The sequence below is a fragment of the Microcebus murinus genome, chromosome 3 (assembly GCF_040939455.1).
Source record: "Microcebus murinus isolate Inina chromosome 3, M.murinus_Inina_mat1.0, whole genome shotgun sequence".
NCBI classification, from domain to species: Eukaryota; Metazoa; Chordata; class Mammalia; order Primates; family Cheirogaleidae; genus Microcebus; species Microcebus murinus.
The window spans coordinates 30,066,509-30,081,155 of record NC_134106.1 but is presented as its reverse complement, the minus strand read 5'-3'; the positions used below and the strand labels follow the sequence as shown (position 1 = coordinate 30,081,155).

The 14,647-nt window shown below is 36.1% G+C and overlaps 1 protein-coding gene across 2 annotated transcripts in view; it reads left to right on the top strand.

The window, feature by feature from the left end:
* Positions 1-14,647, top strand: part of LOC105884499 (CCAAT enhancer binding protein zeta) — a 28,357-nt gene that overhangs the window by 12,907 nt on the left and 803 nt on the right. Inside the window, exons 6-15 of one of the 2 annotated variants that reach the window (XM_076000671.1) lie at positions 316-369; positions 955-1,057; positions 1,169-1,237; positions 2,252-2,318; positions 3,301-3,401; positions 4,832-4,889; positions 5,194-5,387; positions 6,154-6,240; positions 14,386-14,447; positions 14,535-14,616. In XM_076000671.1, the coding sequence (XP_075856786.1) occupies positions 316-369; positions 955-1,057; positions 1,169-1,237; positions 2,252-2,318; positions 3,301-3,401; positions 4,832-4,889; positions 5,194-5,387; positions 6,154-6,240; positions 14,386-14,447; positions 14,535-14,616 (877 nt within the window). The remainder of the gene's footprint in view (positions 1-315; positions 370-954; positions 1,058-1,168; positions 1,238-2,251; positions 2,319-3,300; positions 3,402-4,831; positions 4,890-5,193; positions 5,388-6,153; positions 6,241-14,385; positions 14,448-14,534; positions 14,617-14,647) is intronic. The other variant, XM_076000672.1, reaches the window with a different exon arrangement.

The window sequence follows — 14,647 nt, the reverse complement described above, 5'->3', positions numbered from 1 at the left end:
GAAAATAGTTATTCTTTATAAACATGCTATTTATATTAATATGTACTGGGTTTATTGTTATTTCAAATGAATTATAAGTATTTAAAAATATTGTGTTAATTTTTAATAAGATAAATATAAATAGATATAACCTTAAATAAAAGCTTTTGGGATCCTTTATTTTTAAGTGTATGAAATGGTCCTGAGACCCAAATATTTGAGAATCACTTATCTAATGTATTAGCTTAAGTTTCAAGTTTTTGGATTTTCTTAAATAAGTTATGATTGTAATTTCTAACCTTAGAAATACTGATTTTATTCACTTTTATTTTTTAGTTATCTGAGCATTTTCATCCCTCGGTGGCTCTTTTTGCAAAGACTATCCTTCAGGTAGGTCTAAAATATTCAGAAGATAAGAAATAAAAAATAAGTAATGTAGTTTTAGATACTCAGTAATTGGTAATACAGTGTTTTTCCACCAGACAGAATCGTGTACATTTTGCTGCTCTTATAAAGCAGCAATAACTTGTTTAATACGGAGCAGCAGATAATTTTCCCACTCTGAGATGAATGGAAATAACAGGACATTAGAAAAGCACAGCACTTACTTATTACATTCTGGCTCCTTTCCTGGAGAAAGACTGCTGTCCCCTTTCCCCTTTGCTATGTTTGCCCCTTTGGCATTTGGTTCCTGGTTAATGGCTGGATTGCCTAAATTATTAATATTATTTACCTAGCCATAAAACCAGCAATACCTCATAGAATATGTATGTGTATGTATTCGTGTGTTTAATTTTTTTAAGGTATAATATACATGAGATCATTTATTGCATATAAATGCATAAAGGGTCATTTATTGCATATTTGTGCCTTTGATGCAATGTCAGAGAAGCTTATGTTTTTCCTCTTTTTCTTATCTGTATGCATAGATAAAATTTGAGTTAAGTTCTTAAATGTTTACCCTCCACTTTTCAGGGAAATTGTATTCAGTATTCAGGGGACCCCCTGCAGGATTTTACTCTAATGAGATTCTTGGATCGCTTCGTATACCGAAATCCAAAGCCCCACAGAGGGAAAGGTATGCTTCTGTTTGATGAATTATTTGGTTTTCACTGTTGATATTTAATAAACAAACAATATGAGCGTATAACTTGGTTTTACATTACACTGTCATGATTTTACATTTCAGAAAACACAGACAGTGTTGTGATGCAGCCAAAAAGGAAACATTTTATGAAGGATATTCGTGGTCTTGCTGGTAAGCATAAAGCTTTGACAACTGAAGACAGTATAAGACGATAACACATAAATTGTGTTGTTCTTTATTCCACTTTCTCAGAATAAAACTTGAGCACCAAAGATATTATATACCTTTTGTTTCCAAGAATGTGTACATATTCTCAAGTCTACCGAGGCCAGCCTGAGCAAGAGCAAGACCCCATCTCTACTAGAAATAGAAAAAATTAGCTGGGTGTGGTGTTGCTACTTGGGAGACTGAGGCAGAAGGCTCACTTGAGCCCTGGAGTTGGAGGTTGCAGTGAGTTATGATGATGCCACTGCACTCTAGCCAGGGTGACAGAGCAAGACTGTCTCAGAAAGAAGGAAAGGAATGGCTGGGTGCGGTGGCTCACGCTTGTAATCCTAGCACTCTAGGAGGCCGAGGCGGGCGGATTGCTCAAGGTCAGGAGTTCAAAACCAGCCTGAGCGAGACCCTGTCTCTACTATAAAAATAGAAAGAAATTAATTGGCCAACTAATATATATATATATATATTTATAAAAAGCTGGGCATGGTGGCGCTTGCCTGTGGTCCCAGCTACTCGGAAGGCTGAGGCAGGAGGATTTCTTGAGCCCAGGAGTTTGAGGTTGCTGTGAGCTAGGCTGACGCCATGGCACTCACTGTAGCCTGGGCAACAAAGCGAGACTCTGTCTCAAAAAAAAAAAAAAGAAAAAAGAAAGGGAGGGAGGGAGGAAAGAAAATGGCTAGTTTAAAGTGATTATTAAGAGAACTCTGAATTTTTATTTCTCTTGAAATTGGGATCCTGTGTTTCACTGTGACTGTACTGATGGCTGTGTACTGCCTACTTTTGTTGGGTCTTCTCCTCACAGACTTTTCCAGAGATTGTCCCATGCATTACAGGATCCCTTCTGTCTACCTTCCTCACAATTTTGAGATTTTAGAATTCTAGATATGCTATATTTAGTCTTAAGAGCTTGAATAGCATAAAAGGGATTATTATAGTGAGTTAAAATGTTTATATTTATTTTTCCAGTGAACAGTAAGGAGTTCCTTGCAAAAGAAGAAAGCCAAATACCAGTGGATGAAGTGTTTTTCCACAGGTACTATATTTAATATAGTTTCATTTGGGGAATTGCTAAAATTTAAATTTTTAGATTCTATAAAATGCTTCAGATAACATCAGCATATTTTAAAAAGATCAAAGGATATGACTATCCATTTTTATGAAGGAAAATTTATAAATCAGTCATTTTGCTAATATTAAGGTGTCTTTAGAGAAACTAAATTTGGGGGTTTCATTTTTAATAATTTGGCATATAAATTTTGTTTTATGAATCTGACTTTGTGGAACTTGATCTTTAATTTCTTTTTTATAATATAGTAATTTTCTTAGAGGCTTAAAATCTGCATTAGTTTAATATAGTGGTAAGTCGTGAGTAATTTGTCCAGACCGTGGCCCTTGAAGCAGATTGAATAAAATTCATTGTACTACCATAGAAGTAAGTCCTAAACCACCAATGCATTGTAGTAGTAAAAGTACTTACTGTCTTATCTCGTTGGTTAATTAATTAGATTTGATTTAGTTAGCTTTTTAAAAACATTTGGTGTGAGTAATTTTGAGGGTATGATTCCATTTGTTAAACTGCTAAGTTTTACTGTATCCTAACATAAGAATTGGGCTAACCGTTGAGTCTTTTAAAAAAACAAAAGAATTGGGCTGTTAAAATACTATGATTTGAGGTTATTTAAAGCCACATTTTATAATATTCTAGTAGGTAGTATTAAAGCTGAAACAACCTTTTACTATGCCATTTCCTGATTAAGATGAGTTTAGATGTTTTTCTGCAGAACTCATTTGTAATAAACTTAAATCCTTGAAATTTATTTTATTCCACATTTCAAAGTTTCTATTTTATTGAGTTAAACTATGTTTTATTAAATACAAATTACACTCATTTATTTCCAATTGATGACTATACTTAAGCTTTTACAGTTATGGATGCTTAGTTATAGGTGCTTTGATTACAGTAAGATGGGACCTTTAATAAAATTATCAAATATATAACATGCATTTTATTTTAGGTATTATAAAAAAGTTGCTGTTGTTAAAGTGAAACAAAAACAGAATGCAGATGAAGAAAGTATAGAAGATGTGGATGATGATGAATTTGAAAGGCTAATTGGTAATTTGTTGACTCTTCACTTTGTAAAATAATCTATTACTATTTGTTAATAAAACATGTAACATTAGAGGTAGAAGTGGCTTAGTTTTAAATAGCTAAGACTATGCAAATCACAATGGAAAATTAACAAATACCTTGATGGCATATGCTAATTCACCCACATTTGTTCCAGAAAAATGCATGACCCGTGTGCATTGGACGGTATATATGAGAAAAATTTTTTATTTACTTTAGAGTACATTCATTCTTTTTTTTTTTTTCCTTCTCTGAGACAAGGTCTTACTCTGTCACCCTCGCTAGAGTGCGCAGTGGTGTCACCATAGCCCACTGCAACCTCAGACTTCCAAGCTCAAGAGATCCTCCTGCCTTAGCCTCCTAGGTAAAGACTATAGGCACATACTACCACGCCTGGCTCATTATTCTATTTTTTGTAGAGGTAGGGTCTCACTATGTTGCTCAGGCTGTTCTTTTTTATTTATTTTTTTTTTTTTTGAGACAGAGTCTCGCTTTCTTGCCTAGGCTAGAGTGAGTGCCGTGGCATCAGCCTAGCTCACAGCAACCTCAAACTCCTGGGCTCAAGGGATCCTTCTGCCTCAGCCTCCCGAGTAGCTGGAACTACAGGCACGAGCCACCATGCCCGGCTGATTTTATATATATATATATTAGTTGGCCAATTAATTTCTTTCTATTTTTATGGTAGAGACGGGGTCTCGCTCAGGCTGGTTTTGAACTCCTGACCTTGAGTAATCCGCCCGCCTCGGCCTCCCAGAGTGCTAGGATTACAGGCGTGAGCCACCTCGCCCGGCCTAGGCTGTTCTTGAACTCCCGGGCTAAGCAATCCTCCCACTTTGGCCCTCCCAAAGTGCTAGGATTACAGGCATGAACCACCATGCCACGCCAGTATATTCATTCTTAAGGCCAAATCTCATATAAAATAGAGGCCATTTTGTTCATAATCTCTTTGTACTATTGATGGCAATAGTCAACTATTTCTTGTATCTTTATAATCCACAGAGTTGGAGAAATTTTAATTGAAACTTAATAGACTAAAACAAAAAACATGGTATATTGGAAAGGTTTACATTGATTTCACTTCTGTTACATATTATACCTAGTAAAAATAAGCACCTTAATAGTTAATAGAGTAAAAAGGACTTCAGTTACTGTCATTTTATTTGATATTTACCCTCTTTCCATAAAAGAACTATAGAAAGAAGCTAAAATTAGCTGGATCCTACTTTAGTGTAGGGATTGCATTAAGATCAGTATTCCATACACTAATAAGACACACCGTAATAGTCACATTTATATCATGTTGGTGTTTGTCATAAACAGCAGAATCATGACTCTGTCTTATAATTGATTTGGATATAAGACATGTCAACCTTGTTATTCTTTGCTATATCTCATAATTTATATATTCTCTGCAGACACATTTGAAGATGATAACTGTTTTAGCTCTGGAAAGGATGATATGGATTTTGCTGGGTAAGATACTTTTCTTCACTCTTCTCTTTACTGTTTTTCTAGCATTTCCCAAAGTGTCGTCCCCCAGAACAGTAGACCACAGAACTATGTGATGCATAGGGGAACTGTATTCAGATAAGTTTGGAAAGTGGATACAGTATTCATTTTGGACCTTTATAATGCATATTATTAGAATATTTACTCTGAGCAGTGTGTGAGTCTTTCTGCTTTTAAGTCGTTTATCTGCCTAGTACCCTGATAGTCACCAAAACACTATTTTAGAAAACACTGCCTTTTTGACATTGCAAGTTGTGTTTTTTCCCAGCAACGTGAAAAAGAAAACAAAAGGAGCTAAGCATAACCCAGAAGATGAAGATTCAGAAGGTAGTGATGATGAAATTGATAACTTAGATGATGATGAAGTTTCTTTGGGAAGTATGAATGATGAATTTGCTGAAATTGATGAAGATGGAGGCACATTCATGGATGTGTTAGATGATGAAAGTGAAGGCATTGCAGGTATGCATTTTTAAAAATAAGACATAAACTATCTTCCTTAACTTCCTGAGCCTTAGGTCAATTTTTCTGCTAAAGGTTGTTAAGGTATCACTGTATTCAAATTAATACTCATACTGGCGAGAAATTTAAAGGGGACCTTTTTCCTTCTCATTTGGAACTGAATATTTTTTTCTTATGTTTTTCTAAGCAGCTGAGTTTTGAGTTTTAGACTTACCCAACAATTAGCTTCTGTACAATGCCCGTTGAGCTGTAATGTTGCCCTTTTTTATGTAAGACAAGTAATTACCAGTTTATAAAAATTAATCCATAATCTTAATAGCCCCCATAGCATAGATGAAGAAAGTAAACATTTTATCTTATTGCTGTAAATTAGCAAAGAGCACCCAGAATTGTGTCTTTGGACTGTTTTCTGGCCTTTCTTGTCCTCTCACGTTCCTCCAGTATACACACACCTGCCCAACATCCTTGTACTTATTCTGGACCACAGCACAAGTTTCTTGTTTTAAGGAGTTTTATAGTATGTGGCCTTATTAATGAAGCTATATAATAAATTTGGTACTTGGCACAAAATATAGAAATATGCCAGTTATTCTTAGAGTCTCGATCTAACTCCTTCCTCAAAGCCTATGATGGTAGAATTATGAAACCCATGTGGAACAGCAGTATAGTGCCTTGGCTTTGTACTAAATATTTTAGCATATCTTAGAATGCTATTTTCCAGTCCTATTGTTTTTAAATTGCTGAATGCAAATTTTTTGTGTGATAGAACTCGATGAAGGCTGTTCCAAAGTCAATACTAAGAAAAGCAAGAGAAAAGGTGCAGATGATTTTGACTTTGCAGGCTCATTTCAAGGTAAGAAAATGCATTTAATCTCTGAAAACTAAGCACTATCTTTCAGATTCATGTATTTCCTGGTTCTTATCTCAGCTGGAAGAATGGTTACTGAGACTGAGTCAGGGAACAAATGAGCAGGCCAAACAGATGCAAGCAAGCCAAGCACCAAGATTTATTAATCACAGTACTTTCAAGAGAGGGAAAGGGTCTATCTCTGGAAGTGGAGACAACCTGAGTTTCTAATACACACATGTTTTCATATGATAAATTAACTGCCCCTGCTTTCTTTAGGTAGAGTTTCCATTTGCCGCCCTGGAGTGATTGACAGGTTTCCTTACATAACTCACTTACTCTGTACACAAGCATCTTCCCAGAATCCTTCATGAAAGCCCGTGGTGGGGGGTCACAACCACAATACTAATTAGATGGTAATGAACCCCAGGCCACTTGAGGACAATTAAACCCCCTAGTGGGCATGCTTATCCCATTTGTGGCCTTGACTGTATCTCCAGTTTACTGTTTCTCTACCTCTTTTTAGATGGTCAATTTTTACGTCCTCTTATTGTAGATAAAACATTTGTTCCTCCCCTTCCTCCTCATCCCTACCTAACAGTGTCCACATGAAAGGTATTATTCATTATCATTAGGGAAATGAACCTTCCTAAATTACTTAATATACCTCCAGATGATATTGGAAAATAATTTGTTTTTCAATGATATGGATTATTTTCCACATATACCTTCAATCATTTCCTCTGCCTCTCACATTTAAATATCTCTATATCATCTTTTCAATCATTTTTAAACCATTCAATTATATGCAAGCCCTGAATTTTCCAGATACATGCTGCCTTTTTCCTTTTTTCAACTATTATTCTTTGCCATTTGACCCTTGTAAAAGTCCATGCTTTATTAACTTCATTTTCCCTTTTTATATGATCTACCATTTTACTGCCATGAGAAAACAATTTTAATCTCAATTTGTCTTACATGAAAGATATGAATTCTTAAGTGTATCTTATAAGATTATGCATTACAGAATAAACTTGTAAGATACTAACAAAAGAAAAAAAGTGATATATCAGCTGACAGTTTGAAGATTTTTATAAAAATGTAGAAAGCATTATGCTTTCCTTTCGTGAGCCTAGCTCACACCAACCTCAATCTCCTGGGCTCAAGCGATCCTACTACCTCAGCCTCCCGAGTAGCTGGGACTACAGGCACGAGCCACCATGCCAGGCTAATTTTTTCTCTATATATTAGTTGGCCAATTAATTTCTTTCTATTTATAGTAGAGATGGGGTCTTGCTCTTGCTCAGGCTGGTTTTGAACTCCTGACCTCAAGCAATCCGCCCACCTCGGCCTCCCAGAGTGCTAGGATTACAGGAGTGAGCTACCGCACCCGGCCTATGCTTTTCTTTCTAATGCCTCTGTAGCTTCTGCTTACTGATAAATAGAAATAAAGATAAATTTATAACATTAAATAAAAATACTGAATTTTTTAAAGATTCATTTACATATGGTAGTAGTCTCTCAGACACTTATGCCCATAAAATTTTTGTCAGCTCTTTCAAATACTGCTATCAGTATCATAGTCTACTATTGGCTAGGTGAGTTAACTCATGCATTTTTTTTTTTTTTTTTTTTTTTTTTTTTTTGAGACAGAGTCTCACTTTCTTGCCCAGGCTATAGTGAGTGCCGTGGCGTCAGCCTGGCTCACAGCAACCTCAATCTCCTGGGCTCAGCCATCCTACTGCCTCAGCCTCCCGAGTAGCTGGGACTACAGGCATGCGCCACCATGCCCGGCTAATTTTTTGTATATATATATTTTTAGTTGATCAATTAATTTCTTTCTATTTTTGGTAGAGACAGGGTCTCGCTCAGGCTGGTTTCAAACTCCTGACCTTGAGCGATCCGCCCGCCTCGGACTCCCAAAGTGCTAGGATTATAGGCGTGAGCCACCGCGCCCGGCCAACTCATGCATATTTAAATTATAAAATGGTTATCTTCTGGATTTTGTCTGCCCTTGAGTGATGCAGGATCACATTTTAATATTAGCATATAAGGCAAAGTTTTTCTCAAGATCATCCCTCAGAAAAATGTTGTTTTACCTCAAGTCCTACTGAGGTACCTACTGAGCCTGTTATTAAAAGGTGCGCTCTCAGTTACCTTGTTTTCATTAATCAAGTACTATTTCAGAAGACGTTAGCCTGAAAGGATTTCAAATCTCTATCAAGGCTGGGCATGGTGGCTCACACCTCTAACCCCAGTACTTTGGGAAGCTGAAGTAGGAGGGTGGCCTGAGGCCAGGAATTTGAGACCAGCCTACGCAATATAGCAAGACCCCATAACTACAGAAATAAAACTTAGCTGGGTGTGGTAGCATCTCCCTATCCTAGCTACTTGGCAGACTGAGGCAAAAGGATAACTTGAGTCCAGGATTTCAAGGTTGCATTGAGCTATGACCATGCCACTGTATTCCAACCTGAGTGATAGAGAGACTTTGTCTCAAAATAAAAAGAAACAGAAAGAAAATCTGTTATCATTAGTAGCTTTGGGCTGGGCGTAGTGGCTCACGCCTGTAATCCTAGCACTCTGGAAGACCGAGGCGGGCAGATTGCTCGAGGTCAGGAGTTCAAAACCAGGCTGAGCAAGAGCGAGTCCCCATCTCTACTATAAATAGAAATAAATTAATTGGCTAACTAATATACATAGAAAAAATTAGCCTGGCATGGTGGCGCATGCCTGTAGTCCCAGCTACTCAAGAGGCTGAGGCAGAAGGATTGCTTGAGTCTAAGAGTTTGAGGTTTCTGTGAGCTAGGCTGACGCCATGGCACTCACTCTAGCCTGGGCAACCAAGGGAGACTCTGTCTCAAAAAAAAAAAAATAGTAGCTTTGGTTGCAGATTAAAGGATGCTGAATAGAAATGAATGAAACAAAAAGTGGCAAAGGAGTTTTAAACAGATTATTAATTGATCCTGGGGGTATTACCCTACATTTGCAGGTGTTAGATACCCTTAAGAGTAAACAAAGCTTAAGGAAACTTTAAGAAAGCAATACGGAAGTGCATACTCATTGAGGATACAGATACATACCTACAGAATGAGTGAAAACCAAAAAAACCTTTGTAATGCACGCATGATTATTTACACAGTTCTTAAATAACATACATTTTACCTTAATAGTAATTAAGTTGAAACCCTCTAGAAACTTTTATGGTGGCCATAATATAAAGACTTGTACATGCTTGTTCATAACAGCACTATTCAGTAATGCTAAAAAGTGTCCATTAACTGATGAATGGATAAACAAAGTGTGTTATATCCATACAATATTATTCAGCTGTAAAGTGGAATGAAGTACTGATACATGCTACAACGTGGATTTACTTCAAAAACATCATGCTAAGTCAGAGAAGCCACATATAGGAAACCACATACCATATAATCCTATTTATATGAAATAACCAGAAAAGGCAAATCACAGAAACAAGGTAGATTATATTTTTGTAGAGGGCTAAGGGGGGAAAACCACAAAGGGACACACATCAGGGGGGATCTTTTAGAGTTGGTAAGTGTTCTAAAATTGGACGGTGGTCATGGTTGAATGATTGTAAATGGATTTATTAAAACGTACTGAATACACTTAACACAACTAAATTTTATGGTATGTAATTATTCTTTAGTAAAGATTTTTAAAAGTGGCTCTAGGCTAGACATGGTGGCTCACACCTGTAATTCCTGGCACTTTCGAAGGCTGAGACCCTTGTCTCTAAAAAATAAATAAAAATAAAAGTGTCTCTATACTGCTAGAGACATTAATATCAAAGATGCAAAGAATATGAATAATACTGTTTCCAGAGAAGTGAGAATGAATATAAAACAGTATTTCTAGGTAGAATGATCTTAAATGTGTGAATTTAAATTAAACATTAAAAATAAACAGTTTACTTCTTTGTGTTTAAAAGTTTATATATTCAAAACTATAGGTGAGTTTTAGGAGGACCTCTTTGTTGTCACTAGTAGAAACTAAACTTCATTTATAACATTATAAACATGCCATCAGTCAATATCTGTATAATCAAAAAATGAGACCACTAAATTAAAATTTATATTTTGTCTTAAATATTCCAAAACCCATCCTTGCTAACTTTGGAATTTTGCTTGATGGTATGGTATTTATTTTAAGGGTAAACTTCCATCAGTGGCAAATCTGAAAAGCAAGAATGATATTAGCTTTTTAAAAAATATCCTATTAACTCGGTTTTGTTTTAATTTCAGCATATTATGGGGGTACAAATGTTAATGTTATGTATATTGCCCATGCCTCCCTCACCCAAGTCAGAGCTTCAAGTGTGACCATCCCCCAAACATTGCACATCTCACTATGTTTGTATATACCCATCCCCTCTTACTCCCTCCCACCTGCCCGACACCCAATAAATGTTATTCCTACATGTCCACTTAGGTGTCAATCAGTTAATACCAATTTGCTGGTGAGTACATGTGGTGCTTGTTTTTCCATTCTTGAGATACTTCACTTAGTAGAATGGGTTCCAGCTCTATCCAGGAAAATACAAAAGGTGCTATATCACCATTGCTTCTTAAAGCTGAATAGTACTCCATGATATACATATACCACATTTTATTAATCCACTCATGAATTGATGGGCACTTGGGTTGTTTCCACAACTTTGCAATTGTGAATTGTGCTGCTATAAACATTTGAGTGCAGGTGTCTTTTTCATAAAGTGACTTTTGATCTTTTGGGTAAATGCCCAGTAGTGGAATTGCTGGATCAAATGGTAGATCTACTTGTATTGCTTTAAGGTATCTCCATATTGCTTTCCACAGAGGTTGAACTAGTTTGCAGTCCCACCAGCAGTGTAGGAGTGTTCCTCTGTCTCCACATCCATGCCAACATTTATTGTTTGGGGACTTTTTTATAAAGGCTATTCTTACTGGAGATAGGTGATGTCTCATTGCAGTTTGATTTGCATTTCCCTGCTAATTGATTAGAGATATTGAGCATGTTTGATGGCCATTATTCTATCTTCTTTTGAAAAATTTCTGTTCATGTCCTTTGCCCACTTTTTCATAGGGTTGTTTGATTTTTCCTTGCTGATTTTCCTGAGTTCTAAATAAATTCTAGTTATCAGCCCTATATCAGATGTGTACCTTGCGAAAATTTTTTTCCATTCTGTAGGTTGTCTGTTTGCTCTCTTGACAGTTTCTTTGGCTGTGCAGAAGCTTTTTAATTTGATCAGGTCCCATTTATTTATTTTTGTTGCTGCTGTGATTGCCTTTGGCATCTTCTTCATAAATTCTTTGCCTAGGCCAATGTCTAGAAGAGTATTTCCAACATTTTCCTCTAGAATTCTAATAGTTTCACACCTAAGGTTCAAGTCTGTTACCCAGCGTGAGTTGATTTTTGTGAGAGGTGAAAGGTGTGGATCCTGTTTCAGTCTTCCACATGTGACTATCCAGTTTTCCCCAGCACCATTTATTGAATAGGATTCTTTTCGCCAGTGTATGTTTTGGTTTGCGTTGTCAAAGATTAGAGGGCTATATGAGGATGGTTTTATATCTGGGTTCTCTGTTCTGTTCCACTGGTCAATGTCCCTGTTCTTGTGTCAGTCCCAAGCTGTTTTAATTACTATAGTCTTGTAGTATAGTTGGAAGTCTGATAAATTGATCCCTCCTATTTTGTTTTTATTGCCTAGGATTGATTTTGCTATATGGAGTCTTCTCTGGTTCCATACGAAGCGTAAAATTATTTTTTCTATATCTGTGAAAAATGATGATGGTATTTTGATAGGGATTGCATTGACTCTGTAGGTCACTTTGGGTAGTATAGACATTTTAACAATGTTGATTCTGCCGACCCATGAGCATATGTTCTTCCACCTGTCTACCTCCTCTGCTATTTCCTTCTTCAGTGTTTCATAGTTCTCCCTGTAGAGGTCTTTTACCTCCTTAGTAAAATATATTCCTAGGTACTGTATTTTTTTTGTTGCTATTTTGAAGGGAATTGAGTCTTTGATTTGGTTCTCACTTTGACTGTTGTTGGCGTATATGAATGCCTCCGATTTCTGTGTATTGATTTTGTATCCTTAGGCTTTACCAAATTCATTTATCAATTCAAGGAATCTCGTCAACACCTAAGTGCACATAAAAAAAAATAGAAAGGAAAAAAAAATTTAAAAAAAAAAAAGGAGTCTCTTGGTTGAATCCTTGGGGTTTTCTAGGTATAATATCATGTCATCGGCAAAGAGTGAGAGTTTGATCTCTTCCGCTCTCTTGTCTGATTGATGTAGCAAGGACTTCCAGCACTATGTTGAATAGAAGTTGAGATAGTGGGCAACCTTGCCTTGTTCCAGTTCTAAGTGGGAATGCTGTCAATTTTTCCCCATTCCGTATGATATTGGCTGTGGCTTTGTCATATGGGTTGTATCATTTTTAGATAAGCCCCATCTATGCCTATTTTGTTGAGCATTCTTATCATTAAAGGGTGTTGAATTTTGTCAAATGCTTTTTCTGTGTCTATTGAGAGAATCATATGGTCTTTGTGTTTGCTTCTGGTTATACCATGAATTACATTTATAGATTTGCATATGTTGAAACATCCCTGCATCCCTGGGATGAAGCCCACTTGGTTGTGATGGATTATTTTCTTGACAAGCACCTGGATTCGACTGGCTAGGATTTTGTTGAGAATTTTTGCATCTATATTCATAAGGGATATTGGTCTGTAGTTTTCTTTTTTTTGTTGCATCCTTTCCTGGTTTTGGCATCAGGGTTATGTTCGCTTCATAAAATGTGTTGGGGAGGATTCCATCCTTCTCCATGTTGTGGAATAATTTATACAGGATAGGCACCAGTTTTTCTTTGTAGGTGTGGTAAATTTCGGGTGTGAAACCATCTGGTCCAGGACTTTTCTTTTTAGGAAGGTTTTTTATTGCTGTTTTCAATATCAAGTATTTCAGTACTTGATATTGGTCTGTTCAGGAATTCTATTTCTTCCTGGTTGAGCCTAGAGAGGCTGTGTGTTTCTAAGAAATTGTCCATTTCCTCCACATTTTCCAGTTTGTGTGCATAGAGGTTTTTGTAGTATTCATAAATTATATCTTATATCTCTGTAGCATCCGTTGTAATTTCTCCTTTATTGTTCCTGAAGGAACTTATTAGAGATTTTTCTTTTCTGCTTTCGTTAGTCTAGCCAAAGGTGTGTCAATTTTGTTTATTTTTTCAAAGAACCAGCTTTTTGTTTTATTAATCTTCCGTATGGTTTCCCTGTTGTGAATTTCATTTAGTTCTGATTTGATCTTAATGATTTCACTTCTTCTGCTTGTTTGGGGTTGGTCTGGTCGTCTGTTTTCCAGCTCTTTGAGACGATTCATTAGATTGTCTATTTGTGATCTTTTCGACTTTTGGATATAGACATTTATGGAAATAAACTTTCCTCTCAAGACTGCTTTAGCTGTGTCCCACAGTTTTTGATAACTTGTGTCTCCTTTGTCATTTAATTCAAAGAATCTTTTGATTTCCACCTTGATTTCCTCATTTATGAAGTGATCATTCAGCAGAAGATTGTTTAGTTTCCATGACTTTGTGTAGAAATGAGAGTTCCTGTTAGGGTTGATTTCTACTTTTATTCCATTGTGATCTGAAAAGATACATGGTATAATTTCTATTTTTTTAAATTGTTTGAAACATGCTCATATCCTAGGATATGGTCAGTCTTAGAGAATGACCCATGAGCTGATGAGAAGAACATACATTCAGTGGTTTTGGGGTAGAATGTCCTGTAAATGTCAGTCAGGCCCCTTTGTTCTCGAGTTCTGTTTAAGTCCATTATTTCTTTGTTGATTTTCTGTTGGGAAGATCTGTCCTGTGCTGTCAGTGGGGTGTTAAAGTCTCCAACTATTATGGTGTTGTTGTTTCTCCATTTGTTTAGATCAACTAGAGTTTGCTTTATGAATCTGGGTTAACTCTTAAATTATATTTTTCATTAAATGCCAGCTCCCTAATGGTGCTAGAAAATAACTGCAGTTGTATTTTTACCCAAAGATATCTTTTTAATAAGATCATGTTAGAAGAAATTACATTTTTTCAAAATCATTAGATTTATAATTAAATAATCTAGACTTACAATTTTTTTTAGGATCAAGAAAAAAACAGAAAAGAAACTTAAATGACTCCAGCCTATTTGTATCTGCTGAAGAGGTAAGGCTAATGTACTACTTTAAGAAGTTAGCTATTCCACATTACTTTAAGTTTCCTAAGAAATTACCCTTTTTTTTTCCCCCTAAGTTTGGCCACCTATTGGATGAAAATATGGGATCCAAGTTTGATAGCATTGGCATGAATGCCATGGCTAACAAAGACAATGCAAGTAAGTAACCTATTTTTTATTGACGTTTTTA